Source organism: Ranitomeya variabilis, chromosome 1, assembly GCF_051348905.1.
Source record: "Ranitomeya variabilis isolate aRanVar5 chromosome 1, aRanVar5.hap1, whole genome shotgun sequence".
In the NCBI taxonomy this organism is placed as follows: Eukaryota; Metazoa; Chordata; class Amphibia; order Anura; family Dendrobatidae; genus Ranitomeya; species Ranitomeya variabilis.
In genome coordinates this window covers 158,092,646-158,115,118 of record NC_135232.1, presented here as the reverse complement: position 1 = coordinate 158,115,118, position 22,473 = coordinate 158,092,646, and the positions used below count along the sequence as shown (strand labels likewise).

At 42.2% G+C, this 22,473-nt stretch overlaps 1 protein-coding gene across 4 annotated transcripts in view; it reads right to left on the bottom strand.

Annotated features, from left to right (window-relative positions):
* FER (FER tyrosine kinase) overlaps positions 1–22,473 on the bottom strand; it is a 310,990-nt gene that overhangs the window by 62,362 nt on the left and 226,155 nt on the right. For all 4 annotated transcript variants that reach the window (XR_013221836.1, XR_013221837.1, XM_077290053.1 and 1 more), the window contains exon 18: positions 4,269–4,392. Coding sequence is in view for 2 of the 4 variants with exons in the window: in XM_077290053.1 (XP_077146168.1) it covers positions 4,269–4,392 (124 nt within the window). In the remaining 2 variants the exon portion in view is untranslated. The remainder of the gene's footprint in view (positions 1–4,268; positions 4,393–22,473) is intronic.

The following is a 22,473-nucleotide window of genomic DNA, read 5'->3' as shown; positions in this document are numbered from 1 at the left end:
TTCATCGCTCAAGCAGCTTCTGTTGTCTGGCTGTACAAACCAATATTTTGTCTTCGTGAAAATCTAGTCTGCTGGGAGGCAGAAGAGCCTCTGGTAGGTTGTGTAGAGCTTGTAAGAGATTGTCTGTGAAAGCACTCTGTGGACAAGAAAAATAAACCACCTAAATCATGGAAACATTTAACTGTTCCAGAACCTCGCTGTAGAAATGGCCACAGACTAGTAAATTAGTTAGAGAGGCTTTCCACTCTCAGGAAAGTAGACCCCAAACACTCTAATATAACAAAAAGAGCAGATACTCCCCCTCCACACGTCCAGCACCGGCTTACTGACAGTGATGGGGTTTTGGTTGCAGCCGTTACACTGAGCATCTTCGCTGCAGCTAATCACTGAGCTCAGCGACAATGCCACAATGTTCACAATCACGCTATTTTTCACAAGGCACAGTAAATACCGTATTTTCCGGCGTATAAGACGACTTTTTAACCCCTAAAAATTGTCCCAAAAGTCGGGGGTCGTCTTATACGCCGGGTACGGCGTGTGCAGGGAAACTCTCCTTCAGGCCCTGGGATCCATATTCATGTAAAAAATAAAGAATAAAAATAAAAAATATGGATATACTCACCCCTCCGAGAAGCCTGGCCGTCACCGCTGCAAGCGTCTGCCTCCTTTCCTAAGATTTGCAGAGCGAGAAAGACCTTCGATGACGTCACGGTCAGGTGACCAGTCACATGAGCGGTCACGGACCAATCACAAGACCGTGACATCATCGAAGGTCCTTCACACTCTGCAATTCTTAGGAACGGAGGCAGACGCTTGCAGCGGTGACAGCCAGGCTTCTCGGAGGGGTGAGTATATACATATTTTTTATTTTTATTCTTTATTTTTTACATGAAAATGGATCCCAGGGCCTAAAGGAGAGTCTCCTCTCCTTCAGACCCTGGGAACCACACGCCGTATAAGATGACTGGGCGTATAAGATGACCCCCGTCTTATACAGCAGGCATATCCCAAATTCCATATTTTATATGGAAAAGTTGGGGGTCGTCTTATACGCCCAGTCGTCTTATACACCAGAAAATAAGGTACATATTTATTATTAATATACAAACTAAGCCCAACACAAAGTTTCTTTATTATATACTCTGGGGGTCTTATGAGATTCTTGAGCTGCTAAAACTATGTTTTGCAGCAGCACTTGCTTCTTCTCAGTGCTACAGACCCCTCTCTACTGTGAGCTCCTGACCAGACCCACGTCAATTTAATCTATGTGTAGAACTCACCCTATGCTTCTGCGCACTCTCTGCTCCTGTATATACCCTGCCTGAGCGACAATCTCCTGCCATCTACATTAGTACAGCTGCCTGTATGATAAAGTGGTAATCCGCAGGTAAACAGCATTTAAATGGCCGTCATACAGAAGTTGGACCAGCTGCTACAGGGAGAAAATGAAGTCATATCCTCCCTGCAGCCGATTGCTTATAGTCATTGGGACGGTGCAATGTAATCACTAAGCTGCACTTAGTAGGCCAAAGTAACCAAAGTAATGCAACATATAGGTACTGTACCTGTAATTCAGGTAAATTCTAGCATTAATAACAACTTGCTACTCTGGCACAAGCACATAAAGCCATATCAAGTTTTACGATATCAGAATCGTTGCATTACATTACCCAGGGCTCACCCCTAGCCAAGCTTCTAACTTTACAAATGTAACAGAGAACACAGCACCACACTCATAGGAGCCTTTAGAACACATGCATATAGATCACCATCAGTGGAAACGCCAGTGGCATTCAGCTGTTTAAACTCCACAGCGTCGTCTCACGTTGCCTCCAAGAATTATTAATCCGTCTGATTTGGTAAATTTGTTATAAAATGCCTCATCACAAAATCTACTGAAAAGATAGAAGAAACATAACTTGAGGGAAGTTGGAATGAGGAAAAAAAAAAAAAAAACGAAAAAAAAATTACAGAATCTGTACGAGTTTGTTATATCTGCGGTAATAAAAGTTAAAGAGTTTCTTTTACAGACAAGAAGCCTCAAAGTCCTCTAGTGTGCTATAAATGTTAAGAGGTCCAATTAAGTAGTGGGCTCTAGAGATCAAGTGTTAAATGAATTGGTCACAGTGCATTTTCAGCAGGCATTTCTCTATAAAATGACTTCATCATCTGCCAAGATTGTCCCTCTGTTTTGTTCTAATGAATCATTACTGTACAGAAAAAGTCAGAACTCTTTAAGATGGAAGTGATAAGAAAAAAGAATGTATAACCATGTATAAAAAAGGTACAGGATAGAAAAAAAAAGGATTTGTCAACTATCCGAAATAACTACTTCCAGGAGGTCTTGAAATAAAACTGCTCTCTCTTGGGTACGCACTCTCTCATAATACTATTACCAAGATCTTTTAAAGTATTGATAGAAAAAAAATAGTATAAATCACAGATCTTTAAAAAAAAAATAAAAAAAAAACAAACAAAACAAAAAACAATCACATAAGAATGTAATTCAGGGTCTGTTGGATACTGGGCAACAACTGTCTTTAGTGGTTTTCAGTGAAGGAGCAAAGTTAAAAGTAAATGATGGGAGATTACCGTATTTTTTGGACTATAGGACACACCGAACCATAAGACGCACCCCAAATTTTCAGAGGGAAAATAGGGGGAATAAATTTGTCAAATGGGGGTCCATCTTACAGTCCGAATTCAGCTTACCGGGGAGGGGTTTGGGCACTGGTGGAGCAGTCACAGAGGTTGTTCGGTGGTCTCCGGGAAATCCCATCCCAGGCTGGTGCGGTGGGGCTGCGGGCTTGGGGCTCTGTGCTGGGGCAGTAGCAGATCTCTGTGCTGCGTGGGGGGCTCCGCCGGCATTTCGTGAAAGCACTGAAGCCCCCGCAGCTCCGACACAGAGGCCTCCGGAAAGATGGCTGCCGGGGGCGTAGCATGCTGAGATTCAGATCTCGGCAACGAGATCTCGTCCCGAGAACTCGGGAGACGAGATATCGATGCAAAGATTTGAATCTGAACATGCGCCGCCCCCAGCGGCCATGTTTCCGGAGGCCACCGCGTCGCAGCAACGGAGCTGCGGGGGCTTCCGGGCTTTGCCGAAATGCTGGTGGAGCCCCCACGCAGCGCAGAGCCCCGCTGCGGCCACACCACAGAGCCCCAAGACCAGCGCACCACAGAGCACAGCTACAGCAGCACCAGCTGCATCGGGAACTCCGCCACTGGGACCGATGCCAGAATTTTTAAGTATATTGCGATCATAAGATGCACCCCCATTTTCCCCAAAACATTTTTGGGAAAAAGTGCGTGTTATGGTCCGAAAAATACAGTATATATTCTGGTGTTATTTTAATTTCAAGAAAAATAACCAGAGATTTTTTACAAGATGTTATCTGACCCATGGGAAGAAAATTATTAATATATTAATAATCAGCTTCACCGATGCCTCCATCTTGTGCCAGTCATTACACTGGCTACCCATTCGCTACAGGGTCCAGTATAAACTCATCTCTCTCACTCACAAAGCCCTCCACAGTTCTGCACCGCCTTATATCTCCTCTCTCATCTCTGTCTATCGCCCTACACGTGCCCTCCGTTCTATAAATGACCTAAGGCTAACATCCCCCGTAATTCGAACCTCACACCTCCGTCTCCAAGACTTCACTCGTGCTGCGCCAGCTCTCTGGAATGCACTTCCCCAGACGATCAGGCTGATACCTAGCCCCGACCTATTCAAGCGCGCTCTAAAAACCATCTCTTCAAACAAGCCTACCGCATCAACTACTCAGTAAACTAACTTTGCCCTGTTCCCTCCTTCCAAATATTATTCTGAATCTGCACCCTACTATTCATCTGTCTCCACACCCTCCATGCTCATGATAACTGCACTTGATACTTGACTATTGCACTTAAACACATGGGCTGATGACCGGATCTCATGCAGCTTTATATGAAAATCCCCAGACCTGAAATAACAATCACTTTTCACCTATTGTGTCCCCCCCATTTCCTTGTAGATTGTAAGCTTGCGAGCAGGGACCTCACTCCTAATGTCACTGTTTAAATTGTCTTAACTTGTATTGAATCTGTCTGTACATGTCCCCACTTAATTGTAAAGTGCTGCAGAATATGTTGCCGCTATATAAATAAAGATTATTATTATTATTATATTATTAAGAAAATATCCCAAGAACAATATTTTAAAAAAATAAAAAAGAAGGAAATTGGCAAAATATTTAAAATAATAAACATTCATAGGATAATACCTGTGAATACAGTTTTTAGACTCCAGATAGGCCATACCAGAAGCAGCATCCAAGGAAAACTTTACAAGCTGTTTAGGTTTCATCTCATCTTTCCTCTTTCTTAGGAAGGTCAAGAAATCACCACCTGAGAAAATAGAAAAAGGGACATTGAGACCTAAAAGAAATGAGAATTTCACTGACTAGAAACTTTTTAATTTGCTAACAATGTATGATCTCACTAACAAAATATGTCACAAATACATAATTTTTGGCAGAATGCTCATTAGCCCAAAAGCCATTTTCCTTCTTTGATCAACAGAGTACAAGTTTCCCAATGGAGAGAGGAAAAAGGATGGGATAAAGAATCTAGCATGGTGAAGCTCAACATATGTTAAAGAGTGACTAAACTTTAACATATTTATTTATACATTATGTCCACCATGAAAATATCTGAGGGTTGATAAATATATTAGAGAATTTGTCTTCATTTTTGTAAAAATAATAATAAAAAAAATTCACATAACTGACTTCCGAACCCGTGCTTTTCCCTAGTCAAATGGTTGGCCTTCAGCTCTATTCACATCAGAATATACTCACTTGGAATACTTATATACTGGCCCTGAAAGGGTCGGCACTTGCATCTCACTAACCCTTGCGACACTTAAAAGGAACCTGTCAACCCCAAAATGGAAGTTGAGCTAAGCCCACCGGCATCAGGGGCTTATCTACAGCATTCTGTAATGCTGTGGATAAGCCCCCAATGTAACCTGAAAAATGAGAAAAAGAGGTTAGATTATACTCACCCAGGGGCGGTCCCGCTGCGGTCCGGTCCGGGGCCTCCCATCTTCATAGGATCACGTCCTCTTCTTGTCTTCAGGCTGCAGCTCGGGCGCAGGCGTACTTTGTCTGCCCAGTTGAGGGCAGAGCAAAGTACTGCAGTGCGCAGGTGCTAGGCCCGTCTGACCTTTCCCGGCACCTGCGCACTGCAGTACTTTGCTCTGCCCTCAACAAGGCAGACAAAGTACGCCTGCGCCGGAGCTGTGGCATGAAGACAAGAAGAGGACGTGATCGTAAGAAGATGGGAGGCCCTGGACCGGACCACAACACCCACCGCAGCGGGACCGCACTTGGGTGAGTATAATCTAACCTCTTTTTCTCATCTTTCAGGCTACATTGGGGGCTTATCTACAGCATTCCAGAATGCTGTAGATAAGCCCGATGCCGATGGGCTTAGCTCAGCTTCCAATTTGCCAATTTGGGGGTGACAGGTTCCCTTTAAGCTTTCTGTTGGAGATGATATGCAGAACACTCAGAGGAGGAAGCGAGGGTTGACCCTTTCACTGCCATCATCTCTACTCAAAAATGAGTACGTTCTGATGTGAATCCAGCTGAAGGTAGACAAATCGATTAGGAAAAAGCAGGGGTTAGGAATCACTTGCATTAATTTTTTTTGTTTTATAAGAATGAAGTGCAATCCCATAATGAAGTCATTTCCAAAGTTTCTTAAGTTTCAATGCTAGAAAAATGTTTTACTTAAGAAAAAAATTAAATAATGAAAGTTTAGTTATTCTTTAAGCTTTGCACACCAAAACTAATGAAACAGATGTTTACACATAGTGTGTAATTTGGGGCTGTGGAGCGTCAATTTTGGACCAACTCAGACTCCTAAAATATATAATAAATTGGGTACAGTATTTAATTGCAGTATGTGCTGAATATTTTTTTCATAAGAATTTGGGAAAGATATGAAATGTCTGTTCTATTCCTGATCTAAGGATCTCGGCTTTAGGTTGAGATGAATCGGTGCTGCACTTAATGTACATGCTCAGTAGTAAAGCTCCTCCCCAACAGATCAGAGCAAAAAGTCACTGATAAGGAATGTCTGCAGACCTACACTCATCTCAAGAACTGCTAGTGTGAACAGGAAATCAAGATTGAGGCAAGAACTTCTTAAAGAATTTCTAAACTTTCAATAAAACTGTGCATAAATAAATTGCCCAGTGTATGTTTTCTTTGCATGCTTCATGTTTTAGTTTGCTAGCAGTTTCAGTTTCTTTCTGGTCTGTGATTCAGCACAAACTTGCTCTCTCCCTCCTCCCCTCTTCATAGAGTGTGAGGCATCATGATGTGAAACATTTACTTAGCTGTAACCTGAGAAACACCTGAAATTTAAAAGTTCAGAGTAAAGCTATCTAATAACATATATTACAAACTTTTTATTTGTCATCATCTGTACTATTGATTTATGCAAATTTTGTTTTATTTCTATCCAAAAATTATACACGATTTCCTATTCTTGCAGGAATTACAATATGCATTTTTTTTATAGGACAAAATTTATTTTGAGCGAGAGAATTTATATGATTACAAAATGCCTAAGAAACTTCCTATGAAGTCTGCTGTATTCGCTTGGCATCTGTGTACTTGTACTGACATGGAGAATCATATTGCCTGGTCAGTTGTACCATATAGTGAGCATGGTAAAAATGGAAGAGCTTTTTTTTGTAGTTTCAACACACTTGGAATTTTTTTCCCCACGAATCTTTAAAGCCCAGTCATGAAGGGGTTGAAAGCAGACTCCCATTTTATAAACCAGTTCCAGGATTTCTAAGAAAAATAGATTCACCGTCCACTTCCAGTGAAATGGTCCTTTTTATTCAGTACTACTTTTTATGGAAGTAATGCTCCCAGGGTAATAATGCAGAGCACCCTATAGATACCCTCTACAGAATACTATGAGCAGCAGCTCCATGTTAAAACTTGTCACAAGGATGCTGTTGCAAACATCGCCGACTGTTATGACAGCATCAGAGTCTGGGGATGGCTGTAATCAGTGCAAGGAGACTCGGGTGATGATGCAAAGACTTGTAGATTCCAGGCAGGTTACCAAGATTTAAAGATTTAAATCTCTGCTGGGTTAGCATGTTAGTACTCGTTGATCACATGCCATGGGAGAACCTTGGGATAGCTGTTACTCCACACAGATAGGTATCCGACTCATGTAATAATAATAATTTTATTTATATAGCGCCAACATATTCCGCAGCGCTTTACAAATTATAGAGGGGACTTGTACAGACAATAGACATTACAGCATAACAGAAATCACAGTTCAAAACAGATACCAGGAGGAATGAGGGCCCTGCTCGCAAGCTTACAAACTATGAGGAAAAGGGGAGACACGAGAGGTGGATGGTAACAATTGCTATTTTAAGTGCTATTTTCCTATGCAGTCTTGCTGGAACTTGCATTCAACCTGGGAACAGTATAACCCATTCACTCATTAAGAATATTAGGCATTACTCTCAGCTGAAATGTTGTGAGGTTGTTTCACTCTGTAATGTGTTTGCAGTCCCTGCCTATGGTTAGCAGTCACCATATTTACACTGAAGCCATGATTGGATTTTTTACTTTGACTTAATAAAATAGTTTTTTATTGTCAATTTATACTGTATTTGCTACTTGTTGTTTATCCAATCTTCCAGCTTTTGCAGTTTTATTTTGACCTATGGGTATTTTTCTGTAGTTACTTTTGACTGCTTGTATGTAGCGTTACGTTTTCAATGAACTCTTTGGCGTCAATTTTGTAGCTAATAGATTAACAATGAGATAAATAAAAAAATAGCAATTGAGAACATTGAAGGGGTGAAAACATTTACCCCGATGGACAATTTAACTTTAATTCAATATCAAGTTAAAGCATATTTATAGCCAACAATATCTAGTGCAATGACGGAGCCCACATCGTTATGTTTGGAGGAAGATTAGATATACTTAGTAACCCACTGTGTTAAGTGAGGGTTTGAAAGGCTTCCATAATAGAAATATACATTAGAATTTTCTTAGCAAGGTATAGCTACTTATGCTTCACAATAAACAGGATAATGCAGGGTTATTAAACAGATTTAAGAGCACACTGACTGAGTCTCCAAGGCTCTAGCATATTAAGCTGAAGTGTTTGTGTGAAGGATTTGCATTTTAATTGCCATCCTCCCTGCATTTCTTCCATTGTGCAAGTACTAGATTTCAAGTTTCTTAAGAAACAGGCTCTCCTCAGGTGATGACCTTAATGGCTTTTTTTTGTTAATGACAGCTCCTGGTATGCTGCACCTGCTTATCCTCAAGCTACTGCTCAGCTGTTTAGGATTGTGGGAGTTTTGCTGCAATTAGTTTCTCATAAGGAGTGAAAATTGATGAGTTTTCTAACTAATTACTTCTTATAGTTAAAAGATATATATATATATATATATATATATATATATATATATATATATATATATATATATATATATATATACACACACACACACTGTGTTCCGAATTATTATGCACAAAGAGTTTAGGAGTGATAAGGTTAGAATTTTTTTTGTTTGTCATTTAAACTCATTGATGGTGATGTGTGTCAGGGCTCTTTATATCACTGAAAGCAATTGCAGATACCTGTGCAAATTAGTTTGGCAGGTGTGTCCAAATAATGGCAAGACTACCTAAGAAGGCTGTTCCACATTATTAAGCAGCCTACATTTTTTGCCAAAATGGGAAAGAAAAAGGTTGTGTCGGCTGCTGAGAAGCAACAAATTGTGGAGTATTTAGGTCAAGGCATGACTACAATCAACATTGCTAAGACACTTCATCGTGATCATCGCACAATCAAGAAGTATGTAGCTGATTCCCAGCACACACGTGTGCGTGCTGATAAGGAAAAATTGAGGGCTCTTTCCAACAGGCAATTGCGTAAGATTAAAAGAGCAGCTGCAAAAATGCCTTGTCATAGCAGCAGACAAGTTTTTGAAGCTGCTGGTGCCTCCAACGTCCCCAGAACAACAAGATGCAGGGTCCTTCAGAGGTTTGCAGCAGTGCGTAAGCCATCCTGTCGACCACCTCTATCCACTGCACACAAGCAGAAATGGCTCCAGTGGGCCAAACGATACATGAAGACTGACTTCCAAACTGTTTTGTTCACAGATGAGTGCTGTGCAACGCTCGATGGTCCAGATGGATGGAGTGCAGGATGGCTGGTTGATGGACACCCCATGAAAACACGGCTAAGGCGCCAACAAGGAGGAGGTGGAGTAATGTTTTGGGCTGGAATTATGGGGAGAGAGATTGTCGGCCCCTTTATGATCCCTGAAGGGGTAAAGATGAACTCCATAATCTATGTGGAGTTTCTAAAACAACACTTCCTGCCATGGTTCAAGAGGAAGAACCGTGCTTTCCACAGCAAGATCATTTTCATGCATGATAATGCACCGTCTCATGCTGCAAAAACACATCTGCATCTCTGGCTGTTATGGGCATAAAAGAGGACAAACTTATGGTGTAGCCACCATCTGCCCCTGACCTCAACCCCATTGAGAACCTCTGGAGCATCATCAAAAGGAGTGTCTATGATGGCGGGAGGCAGTTCACATCTAAGCAACAGCTCTGGGAGGGTATTCTGTCCACATGCAAAACAACTGTAGCAGCAACCATCCAAAAACTGACAAATTCAATGGACGAGAGAGTTCAGAAGCTTCTTTCCAACAAGGGGTCCTATGTGCAAATGTAACATCACCTAGAATAAAGTTTTCACTTGAAAACTGTTTGATTTCATTTTGTAATAATGCTTATAACGTCACAATTGACCATTTTTTTGTTCAAAATTAAATAAAAAAGGTTGAAAACTCTGCTGTGCATAATAATTTAGAACATGCATTTTGAGTGTTTATTTTTTTTTTAAAGATACTGCTTTCATAGGCAGTTTGTTCCAAAACATTGCAATTATACTAGAATAGTAGATGACTGGAAAATAACAATGACTGCAATTCAGATAGGTAATTTAGAGAAAATGTGAGGAAATATTATTTGCATAATAATTTGGAACACAGTGTGTGTGTGTGTGTGCGTGTATATATACATATATATATATATATACACACACACAGTATATCTAATATGTAAAGCTGAGTGTGTGAGTGAGTGAGTGTGTGTGTGTGTGTGTGTGTGTGTGTGTGTGTGTGTGTGTGTGTGTGTGTGTGTGTGTGTGTGCGCGCGCGCGCGCGTGCCTGGGATTGGCATCTGAACCGTCGCAGCTACAGCCACAAAATTTTGCACAGTCGCACGTCTGGACCACGAGAGCGTCATAGGCTATGTTGTGAGGTGAAATTTTAACCCCGCACGTTCCAATTCACCAAACAATTTTGCCCCCATCTACATAATGGGGAAAAAGTGAAAGGAATAGTGTTGGAGGCGAATTGACAGCTGCCAGATGTGAACAAGGGGGACTTAAAGAATGAGAGCGATGGCGCCAGAGTATATACCGTACAATTGCTACGGTGGGGCTCCGACATGGGATACTCACCACACACGGGGATATGAACACACACACAAAATGCGCCACACACTACCACGTGCTTGAACACATTTACCACCCTCAGCACACATTTCACCACACATACACCAACCTCGCCACATAAAAGTCGAAACACAAAAGTCACCGCTCAAAACTCGCCATGCGCAAAACTCGCCACATGCAAAACTAGGCTCACGCAAAACTCGCCACACGTGCAAAACTCACCTCATGGAAAACTCACCACACGCAAAACTTGCAAACGCAAAAAAAAATTGCCACATGCACAAAAGTTGCAACAAATGCAAAAGTTGCCTCACACAAAACTTGCACCTACTCAAAACGCACCACACATAAAACTCGCCACGCGCAAAACTCGCCATGCGCAAAACTTGCTGCATACAACTTGCTACACTAATCTGTCACATGCAACTCGACACACAAAAAGTTGCTACACGTATGTTGCCACTCAAAACATCTCACAAAAGTCGCTACATGCATGTCGCCACACGCAACTCAACACACACAACTTGACACATGAAACTCGCCCTAAAACACACACAAGTCTGGTATTAACATTCAAAAATAAAAATCTGATTAATAAGCAGACAAACTACAAACAACTGTACCATATAGGAAATACCTGTCTATTATGTGTATGTGTGAGCTAATATATGCTGCCAGGGGGGAGGGCGTCCTGTTGGCTGGGGATTTATCAGGCTGCCAATTTAGCTTACAAATACTGAGGTAAAAATACTGAGCAAATAACGTGTGAACGTGGTCTAATACAGGAGGAGATGACATACAGATATATACTATATACAGGGGAGATGACACACAGGTATATACTATATACAGGAGAGATGACACACAGGTATATAATATATACAGGAGGAGATGACACATATATACTATATACAGGGGAGATGACACAGGTATATACTATATACAGGAGGAGATGACACAGGTATATACTATATACAGGGGAGATGACACACATATATACTATATACAGGGGAGATGTCACAGGTATATCCTATATACAGGGGAGATGACACAGGTATATACTATATACAGGGGAGATGACACAGGTATATACTAAATACAGGGGAGATAACAGATATATACTATATACAGGAGGAGATGACAGGTATATACTATATACAGGAGGAGATGACATACAGGTACATACTATATACAGGAGAAGATGACATACAGGTACATACTATATACAGGGGAGATGACATACAGGTATATACTATATATATAGGAGATGACATACAGGTATATAGTATATACAGAAGAGATGACATACAGGTATATACTATATACAGGAGGAGATGACACATAGGTATATACAATATACAGGAGATGACATACAGCAGGTATATACTATTTACAGGAGATGACATACAGGTGTATACTATATATAAGGGAGATGACAAATATGTATATACTGAGGGGAAAATGAGAGGTGTGAGGTGAAAATGAGGGGTGTGAGGTGAAAATGAAAAGGTGTGAGTGCAAATTGAGAGGAGTGAGGGAAAATAGTGGAGTGATCGGAAAATTACAGATGACAAGTGTTAGGGGGGAATGAGAGGAGTGAGGGGGAAAATGAGAGGTGTAAGGGAGAAAATGAGAGATGTGAGGGGGAAAATGAGAGGCGTGATGGGAACATCAGAGAAGTGAGGTGCTATAACTAACCACAGATATTTACTATGCCCAGGTAATATCTTTTTATACCTTGTAAACACTGCCTACCTTTTTTTGGAGTAAAATATATAATTTACTAGCTTGTCTCTACATGCTTTATAAACGAACTGTCGCTTCCTCTGAAGTGAATTGTGCTACTGATTTAGGTTGGCTCCGGACCCGTTAACCTTGTGGAATTGGAGCTGGTGGCAGCATACTTCGTTCTGTGCGATTGTGAATCTTTGTAGCGACGGTGGCATTGATAATTATTGTTCCCGATTGTGTGAGAGTAGTTATATCGCCCTCGCTGCAGCGTGCCCAACAGCAAGTACATAGCAGGCGGCCTTTCTAGCAACTAATTACCCTAGGTGCAGTACCTAATCTGACCTGAGGGTAAGGGGGTGCCAGAGAGCTGCAAGTTCCAAACCGGAACTGGGATATAGATAAATTCCCTTCAGAAGGAACCAGGGGCAACCCAAACAACCCTGGTTCGTGACAAATTGGTGTGAGTAGTGGGGTTGATATAGGTATCCTCCCTGGGATCCCTGACATATTGTTAGGGTCCGTGACATATTGTTGGCAGCACGGTGTGAACAGTGACATATATAGAGAGATCTGGCAAAAATTAAAAGACCACTGCAAAATTTTCAGTTTGTCTTATATTTCTCTTTATAGGTATATTATTGAGTAAAATGTGAATTGTTCTTTTATTCTATAAGCTATTGACATGTCTCTGAATTTCCAAGCAATACATTTTGCATCTATTTTCTGAAAATGAGAAATGGTCAAAATAACAAAAAAAATGCATTGCTTGCAGACCTCAAATAATGCAAAAAAATAGTTCATATTCATTTAGAAACAACAGTGCTAATGTTTTAACTCAGAAGAGTTCAGAAATCATTTTTTGTGGAATAACCATGATTTTTAAAGGGCCACTGTCACCCCCTCCAGCCATTATAAACTAAAAGAGCCACCTTGTGCAGCAGTAATGCTGCATTCTAACAAGGTGGCTCTTTTAGTTTTAGGTTCAAGTATACCCCAAATAAAGCGTTTTTATACCTAGCCACAATTCATGTCTCTAGCCACGTAGGCGGGTCCTCACTCCCCAGCTTGACCAGCTCCTCTGCCGTCACTCCAATCTTCCTGCGCTTTCGGCGCCGCCCCCTCAGCGCTGTTATCGTTTCAAAACCGGCGCCTGCGCTGTGTACTGGTGTCCTCCGCAGACGCAGTAAGCTCTGGCCGTCTGATGTCCCAGCCAGGCTTGCACACTGCGCCTGCGCGGGCATTGCGGCCAGCCACCTTTGGAATCCCAGCCCCGCACTATGTGTTATGCATTATGCACAGTGCGGGGCGGGGATTCCAAAGGTGGCTGGCCGCAATGCCCACGCAGGCACAGCGTGCAAGCCTGGCTGGGACGTCAGACGGCCAGAGCTTACTGCGTCTGCGCAGGACACCAGTACACAGTGCAGGCGCCGGTTTTGAAACGATAACAGCGCTGAGGGGGCGGCGCCGAAAGCGCAGGAAGATTGGAGTGACGGCAGAGGAGCTGGTCAAGCTGGGGAGTGAGACCCCGCCTACCTGGCTAGAGACAGGAATTGTGGCTAAGTATAAAAACGTTTTATTTGGGGTATACTTGAACCTAAAACTAAAAGAGCCACCTTGTTAGAATGCAGCATTACTGCTGCACAAGGTGGCTCTTTTAGTTTATAACGGCTGGAGGGGGGTGACAGTGGCCCTTTAATGACAGCTTTCATGCGTCTTGGCATGCTTTCCATCAGTCTTTCACACTGCTTCTGGGTGACCTTATGCCACTCCTGGTATAAAAATGTAAGCAGTTCTTTGTTTGATGGCTTGTGACTATCGATCTTCTTCTTGATTACATTCCAGAGGTTTTCAATGGGGTTCAGGTCTGGAGATTGGGCTGGCCATGACAGGGATTTGAAGTAGTGGTCCTTCATCCACACCTTGATTAACCTAGCTGTGTGGCATGGTGCATTGTCCTGCTGGAAAAAAACAGTCCTCAGAGTTGGGGAACATTGCCTGAGCAGAAGGAATCAACTGTTTTTCCAGGATAACCTTGTATGCGGCTTGATTCATACGTCCTTCGCAAAGATTAACTTGCTAGAAATATTTACCTGCACCGAGTGATATTATCCTCACATATCTATGCACTTCAGCACTTTGGCATTGATGCACATATCTTTCATAGACATTGTTTAGTTCTATGGGCCAGCATTGCAGTATTGCTATCCTATTGCTTTTCCTCAGTGGCCATTTCTATATTCTAGTATATATGGTATATCCATTTAAGCATTGCCCTTTAACATGTTGTCCAGTCTCACACAGAGCACCATTATTTCAAATATACTTTTATTTTTACATTTTTCATTTCCATTATTATAGTTGTACTTTGCCAAGAATACTAGTGGATTCTTACACCCAGCAGTCTCGCATTGCATACAATCACATGGTTTTAGACTATTTACATTGTTATTTGGATATGCGTCCACTTTCATCTTAAGGTACCGTCACATTAAGCGACGCTACAGTGATATCGACAACGATGCCGATCGCTGCAGCGTCGCTGTGTGGTCGCTGGAGAGCTGTCACACAGACAGCTCTCCAGCGACCAACTATGCAAAGTCCCCTGGTAACCAGGGTAAACATCGGGTTACTAAGCGCAGGGCCGCGCTTAGTAACCCGATGTTTACCCTGGTTACCAGCGTAAACGTAAAAAAACCCCAAACACTACATACTTACATTCCAGTGTCTGTCCCCCAGCGCTGTGCTTCTCTGCACTGTGTAAGCGCCAGCCGGAAAGCACAGCGGTGACGTCACCGCTGTAATCTGCTTTCCGGCCGGCCGGCGCTGACACAGTGCAGGGAAGCGGACACCGGAATGTAAGTATGTAGTGTTAGTTTTTTTTTTACGTTTACGCTGGTAACCAGGGTAAACATCGAGTTACTAAGCGCGGCCCTGCGCTTAGTAACCCGATGTTTACCCTGGTTACCAGTGAAGACATCGCTGGATCGGTGTCACACACACCGATCCAGCGATGTCTACGGGATATCCAGCGACGAAATAAAGTTCTGGCCTTTCTGCTCCGACCAACGATGGCACAGCAGGATCCTGATCGCTGCTGCGTGTCAAACACAACGATATCGCTAGCCAGGACGCTGCAACGTCACGGATCGCTAGCGATATCGTTTAGTGTGAAGGTACCTTTACACACCAATTGTTTATCAGATGAAACATTGATATTTTTCACCTTAACTATATTTGGCCTCCATTTCCGTTTCAATACTGTTGTGTTTGGAGTAGCATTGTTGCATTGCATTTTATGGTGTACTTTTTTTTTATTAATATGGTTTTGTAAACACACTTTACATGTTCTCCGCTCAACCTCGCCGCATAGATTTTAAATATTTAATATGGTTTTATACTGAAATGTAAACCATTCAAAAAATCTCAAACATCTAATTATTTGTAAAGGGAAAAAACGTCATTAAAGTCCATATTCTGTTATATGATGAAATCTCTCTCAGCTTCACGGTTTTCAAATTACAGCAGATTGTATTTAGCTATTCCGTATTTTCATGTATTGCCAGATGAAAGTCAGAAGCAGCAAACAAAAAAAAAAGTCTTACAGACTCAATTTCCCACAAATGACTTTTACAACAGCACGGTCTCATCCTTTTAGTATTGATTTATTGGGTTTTTACCTTTTAGTTGGCTGAAATACTATATTTCACGAAGATTTTGTCTTCATACAAATACTGATCATACAAGCACAATAAGATAAGAGGTTGCATAGTTCATGAGTGATTAAGTCCTACACACACAGTATGCACAATAAAAAAACGCAGATTTTATAATATTTTCTAATGAAACTGTAACAGAAGAATAAATGCTGAGGGATGTTATCCTAATACCCGCAATATAGCAATATATTGAACCTTAATGACAAATCTTCAGCATTTTTTTTTATACTGTATGCTTTTCCCTTGTGCAGGTCAACGCACACTGTTCTGCCTCTGCAGCGGATTCCGCTGTCCAGGGAGTTTAGTCACTGTGTGTGTGCAGCTGTTATGACATTGTATTGTCTGTATCTGAATCCTAATTTACCTTGTTTGGCAGCAGCGCCATCTGCTGGTGGCGTTATGTATTTGCTCTAGTTTAGTTGCTATGCATTGTGGGAAACCTCCTGAGGCATTGTGGTCCTGTTCTTGTCGCAGAAGAGGCAGTGGCCATTTGTTCCTCTTCACTTCTGATGGAGAAGCCATCTTATTACTTGTTGGTACCTTGTGCTCTATGGAACAGCCTGGTCACAGCATAGTTGGTAAGAAAACTGTGTGATACAATGTTGCATTTCATATTATGCTTGTAGTATTAGTTAGATAATGGAAAAAAATTTAAAAATGGTGTGAAATTGTGAAAAGAGCAATTATTTCTCCACTGCTTTTTTGCTTCACTTTTTTGGCATTTCTCCTGTTGTAAAAATGACCTAGCAATAGGTCAGTACGATTAAGGCAATGCCAAATTTATCAGGGTTTTAGTGGCTAAAAAAATTCTAGACCTTGTTCTAAAAAAAATAAAATTGTTTGTTTTGCCTTTTTCTGAGACTCATATCTTTTTTGTTTGTTTCACCTTCCATTGAGTTGGCCAAGGGGTTATTTGTTGGTGTGCTGAGCGGAATATTTTATTGATACTATTGCGAGATAACGTATTTATGTATTTTTCGGACTATAAGGCTATGTGCACACGTCAGGATTTCTTGCAGAAATTTCCTGAACAAAACCAGACATTTTCTGCAAGAAATCCGCATGCGTTTTTTTTCACGTTTTTCACGCGTTTTATTTCCGGAGCTTCCCAATACATTAAATAGCAGGAAAAACGCGAAAACCAAGCAAAATTAAAAAACATGTAGCATTTTTTACCGCGATGCTTTTTTTTTTTGCGGAAAAAAAAGCATCATGTGCACAAAAATTGCAGAATGCATTATAATTGATGGAATGCATATGTAAGCATTTTTTATGTGCTTTTATAGCGAAAAATGCTGAAAGTGTGCACACAGCCTAAGACACATTTTACCCAAGATTTGGTGGGGAAATGGGGGTGCATCGTATAGACCAAATGTAGCTTACTGGGTGTGGGGAGGGGGGAAGGAGTCGGGCGACAGTACAGGTCTGGAGTGGGAGGAGGGTGGTGTTCAGTGATACAGGGGCTGCCGACATTTTGCGAAAGCCCAGAGCCTGGGCACTTCCATGGTTTCAATGCGGCGGACTACGGGAAAATGTTGTCAGTGCATGCAGATTATGATCTCGTCACCGAGATCTCTGCTCCCAAGATAAAAACATGTGCATGTGTCGCTTCTAGAGACCATTTTCCTGATTTTCCTGGAGTCCTCCACATTGAATGTTGAGCCTGAGCATTATTGAAGACTCAGAGGTGCCAAAGCCTGATGGAGAATGGCATTTCTATAATGATTACAGGAAGCTAAATGAGATGTCCAAATTCAACGCATATCTGAAACATCACCACCTACACCAAACAAAAGGGTACTGGCAAATCCTCCTGTCCCAAAGTGCCAATCGGGCAGCAAGGAGTCCCAGCTACCTTCCAGAGGGCCATGGTCCAGATCCTAAGAACTTCCCCCAAAAAACACTGCTGCTTACATGGACAATGCTGTGATCTTCTGCCCAAAATGGGGGAAGTCATCTGCAGAAAGTTTAGGCTGTACTATATGTGCTGAGGAAAATAGGGTTTACCCGAAACCCAAAGGAGTGCACCTAGAGGAAAGAAGAGACTAAATACTTGGGCAAGATCATCAGAAGGGCCAAAATAAAGCCACAAGTGAATAAATTAGAGGCGATCCAAAATTCGGCACAACCAAGCTCCAAGAAAAAAAACAGGTTAGGGCGCTTCTGGGAATTGTGGGGTGCGATTTATCCCAAATTTTGCCAAGGCAGCCGCTCCCCTGATTGACCTTCTTAAAGGCACGAAGACGATCGCCAAGAGGAAGCGGACAAGGCGTTCCAGGAGTTGAAGCTTGCCCTATGCAAAAGCCGGTCTTGGTCACATCTGACTTCAGTAAGGGGTTTGACATTCAGACAGATGCCTCTGAGGTCGGTTTGGGAGCTGTGTTGTCCCAGGAAAAGAATGGGGACTAACATCAATCCTATACCAGAGTAGAAAACTCGCCTCCTGTGAGAAGAACTATGCCATTGTAAACAAAGAATATTTGGCCATCAAATGGGCAATTGACACGCTGAGGTACTACCTGTCAGACAGGAAACTAAGGGTACCGTCACACCGTGCAATTTTCGTCGCTACGACGGCACGATCCGTGACGTCACAGCGTCGTATGAGTATCGCTCCAGCGTCGTAGACTGCGGTCACACTTTGCAATTACGGCGCTGGAGCGATGCCGAGGTTCGCTGGTAACCAGGGTAAACATCGGGTTACTAAGCGCAGGGCCGCGCTTAGTAACCCGATGTTTACCGTGGTTACCAGCGTTAAAGTAAAAAAAAAAAAAACGTACATACTCACCATCTGATGTCCGTCAGGTCCCTTGCAGTCTGCTTCCCGCTCTGACTGAGTGCAGCCGTACAGTGAGAGCAGAGCGCAGCAGTGACGTCACCGCTGTGATCTGCTCTCACTTTCCGGCCGGATCTCACAGTCAGAGCGGGAAGCAGACTGCAAGGGACCTGACGGACATCAGATGGTGAGTATGTACGGTTTGTTTTTTTTTACTTTTACGCTGGTAACCACGGTAAACATCGGGTTACTAAGCGCGGCCCTGCGCTTAGTAACCCGATGTTTACCCTGGTTACCAGCGAACGCATCGCTGGATCGCTGTCACACACAACGATCCAGCGATGACAGCGGGAGATCCAGCGACGAAAGAAAGTTTCAAACGATCTGCTACGACGTACGATTCTCAGCAGGGTCCCTGATCGCTGCTGCGTGTCAGACACTGCGATATCGTAACGATATCGCTAGAACGTCACGAATCGTACCGTCGTAGCGATCGTAATTGCACTGTGTGACAGTACCCTAAGGCTAGTGTCAGATCATGCTCCGCGGAGATGGATAAGGGAAAGGAAGGGAAAGAATGCCTGGGTGACTAGGTGGTTTCTAGCGTTTCAGTACTTTAGCTTTTATGTGAAGCACAGGCCTGAGAAACTACATGGTAACACAGATGCCCTGTCCAGACTTCCCTGTTTAATGACTAAAGGGGCAAAAACACCCGGATTTGGGCAGAGGAGGGGAGATATGTGACAAAAGTGGTAAAGTACTGCATGCATGGGAGATATGCATCACCGAGCTTCAGTGTTAGCTTCTGTGATATGAACTGAGGGAAAATGCTCCAGCACAATAAGTGTTGAGAGGGGTTAATCAGCCATTTTAAGGGCTAGTTTTTTTGGTAAACAGCTCAAGAGTGGGTGGGAGTCTGTTCAGCATATCTTCACCCCAAGGTGAGATTTATAAGGTCAGCTTTCTGGATCATTCAGAGTTTGGTGTGCCTGGAGGTGAGAGCTCCAGAGCTTTGTTCGTGCTAAACGGAGATGCACTCTGTTGATGTTCCTGAGCGGGCGGATACCAGCAACCACATGGACTGTACTATGCATTATCTTTTGTTTTCCCATAATGTCAGAAAGGCTGTGTTTATTTTGATGAACTTTGCACTAGTTTATGCCATTCTTAAATAAACCAGCTGAAGATTCAAACGAGAAAAGTTCCTGTATCTACCTGAGCAGCCAAGTAAGCGAATCTACCACAATATTAAGAAAAAAAATGGGTATCTCTCTGAAACAAGACATTGGATTGCATAATTTTACCCAACTTTCTATAGCCTGCATACCCATAGAGTTTATTAATGAAAGTTGATCCTACTGGTAGATTCCCTTTAATCACTTCTATTGAACTTGTGGAAACCACAAAACGTAGCTTTGCCAGATGGCTATACCCCATAACTATTTTAACATGGGTCACTGGCAATGTCAGGGGAGATGTGTGTCACAAAGATTGCTATCTTCCGTGATGTGAAAACCCAGAAGTTTCTCTCTAGCATGTTATGTGCTGAAAAAGGTTAACGGGCCATGACCGGTTAAGGTTTTTTTGTGAGTAGGTTCAAGAGATGGGCGGGACGGTTGCCCACCATATCTCAACCGCAAGGGTGTGGGTCGACAGGTTAAATGCACTGCCACTGAGTTTTTTCCTCTTTCTGTGGGTCTGGAGGCAAGGAAGTCTCCAGAAAAGTGTTTATGTGCAACTGTGCTGGACTCTATTGATTGTACCCTGAGCGAGAGGATTCCTGCAGGCTTAAAGAATGTGCCATACATTACTTTTTTGTTTCCCCGATTTGCCAGAAAGACCATGGTTATTTTGTTGAACCCTGCACTGGTTTATGCTGTGATTTAACCCTTATCCGGCTGAATAGGTACAATTGTAACTATTCCGTTTTAAAATTGCAATAACTTTTTTTTGAAAAGACGTAGAGGGCTGAAATTTCGTGACATCTCTACATTTTTGGTCCAGAATATATTGGCCAAATTTCAATAAAATATCTCCACCCGCTTCCGAGATAAGGGGTCGAGATCTTTTTGCATCCATAACAAGCTGCATAGGTACAAATGTACCTCATATATTTTGAATGAAGATAATGCAAGGGAAAAAGCATAAATTTTTTTTTAATGATAATGCTATTTAACTATTATAAACAAGTAAAAAACTGTTCATTTACATTATAAAAGAAAATGTAAGAAACTTTTTTTTATTGATTTTCTTTGCAAGTAATGCATGTTGGCTTTGCTACAGAGTGTTCATCGCAAATGGGTTTCACACAAACCACACAAGACTTTCTAGTCTTGCGTTGTTTTCGCCTCAGGTCTCTGCAGACATAGCAACTACCAACAACAGGGGAGGGTCCACGACTACCATGAGGTATGTTGGGGCCAGCTGCTGGCTGCGATGCTACCACAATGCATCGTCCAAGCACCATTTCCACTGCACCTCGAAGAAAATGGTTTCTCATTATCATTTTGTTTGTACTACGATCTTCAATTGCAATCATACACAGCTGATTTGCGAGATCTTTCAGGAAATTTCTTCGTTGATCCTTTGCCCTGAAGCTTGGATTGTGTTCTCTGTAGATGATGTAGGATGCTAACCCACTGACATCAATCATATTGTAGAAAAATGCCAAAGTCCAACGTGATGTTCGTCGTTTCACAGTGTACTCTCCCAACATTTTATCCATAACATCAACGCCACCTTTTGTTATGCTGTAGTATTTTATTATCTCTGGCTTGGCTGCTAGTGTCTCTTCAACTTCTCCCGTCATGTGCATAGATGATAGAAGCACGACTGATTTGTTCTTCTTTGGTACATATGAACAGACTGTTGCATCATGATTGTAGGCAAAATTTGTCGAGTTTACAGGCCTTTCTTTGGCAGGCTGCATGTTGCTAGGTAGGAACCTTTTGTTTTTTCTTACTGTACCAACTAGTGTCATGTTCCAGGAGTTCAATACCTTAGCTAGTTCCATGGTTGTAAAGAAGTTATCGGTGGTGACATTTCTTCCAGAGCCTTTATACGAGCTCACTAGGTCCAATACTGTTCGTTCTCCAATGTTTACTTGTCGAGGACCATCAGTTGGTTTCCCAGTGTAGAGCTGACCTTGTAAAGGGTAGGCATTTGATGAGTCACAAGCCCAGAAAATCTTTATGCCATATTTAGCTGGTTTTGAAGGTATATACTGGGTAAATTTAGTATGACCTCTAAATGGAAATAATTGCTCGTCGACGGTGATACAATGATATGGCTTGTAGGCTCTCTCCAGATTACTGTTCAGCATTGTCCAGATGTCCCGTATTGGTGCAGCTTTATCTGTTTGCACACGTTCTGCACGTGTATTTTCGTTGTCAAACCTGATAAATCTGAGTATCATCTTGAAGCGGTCACGAGACATGGCTGCACGTATAAGAGGCAGAGCAGCAACATTCCACATTTCCTCCAGATTCTCTTTGTTGGCTCTGTGCACACCAGCAGCAATCAGTATGCCCAAAAATGCATGAAGTTCAGTTTCAGTAAATTGCTTGAATGTTTTTTGTGGTGGCCGTTTGGAAGAATCAGGAAAACGTTGTACCAGTTCGTTGTTGTAAGCATCACAAACTCTCTTGGCCTTTCGATTCGTTTCCCGTA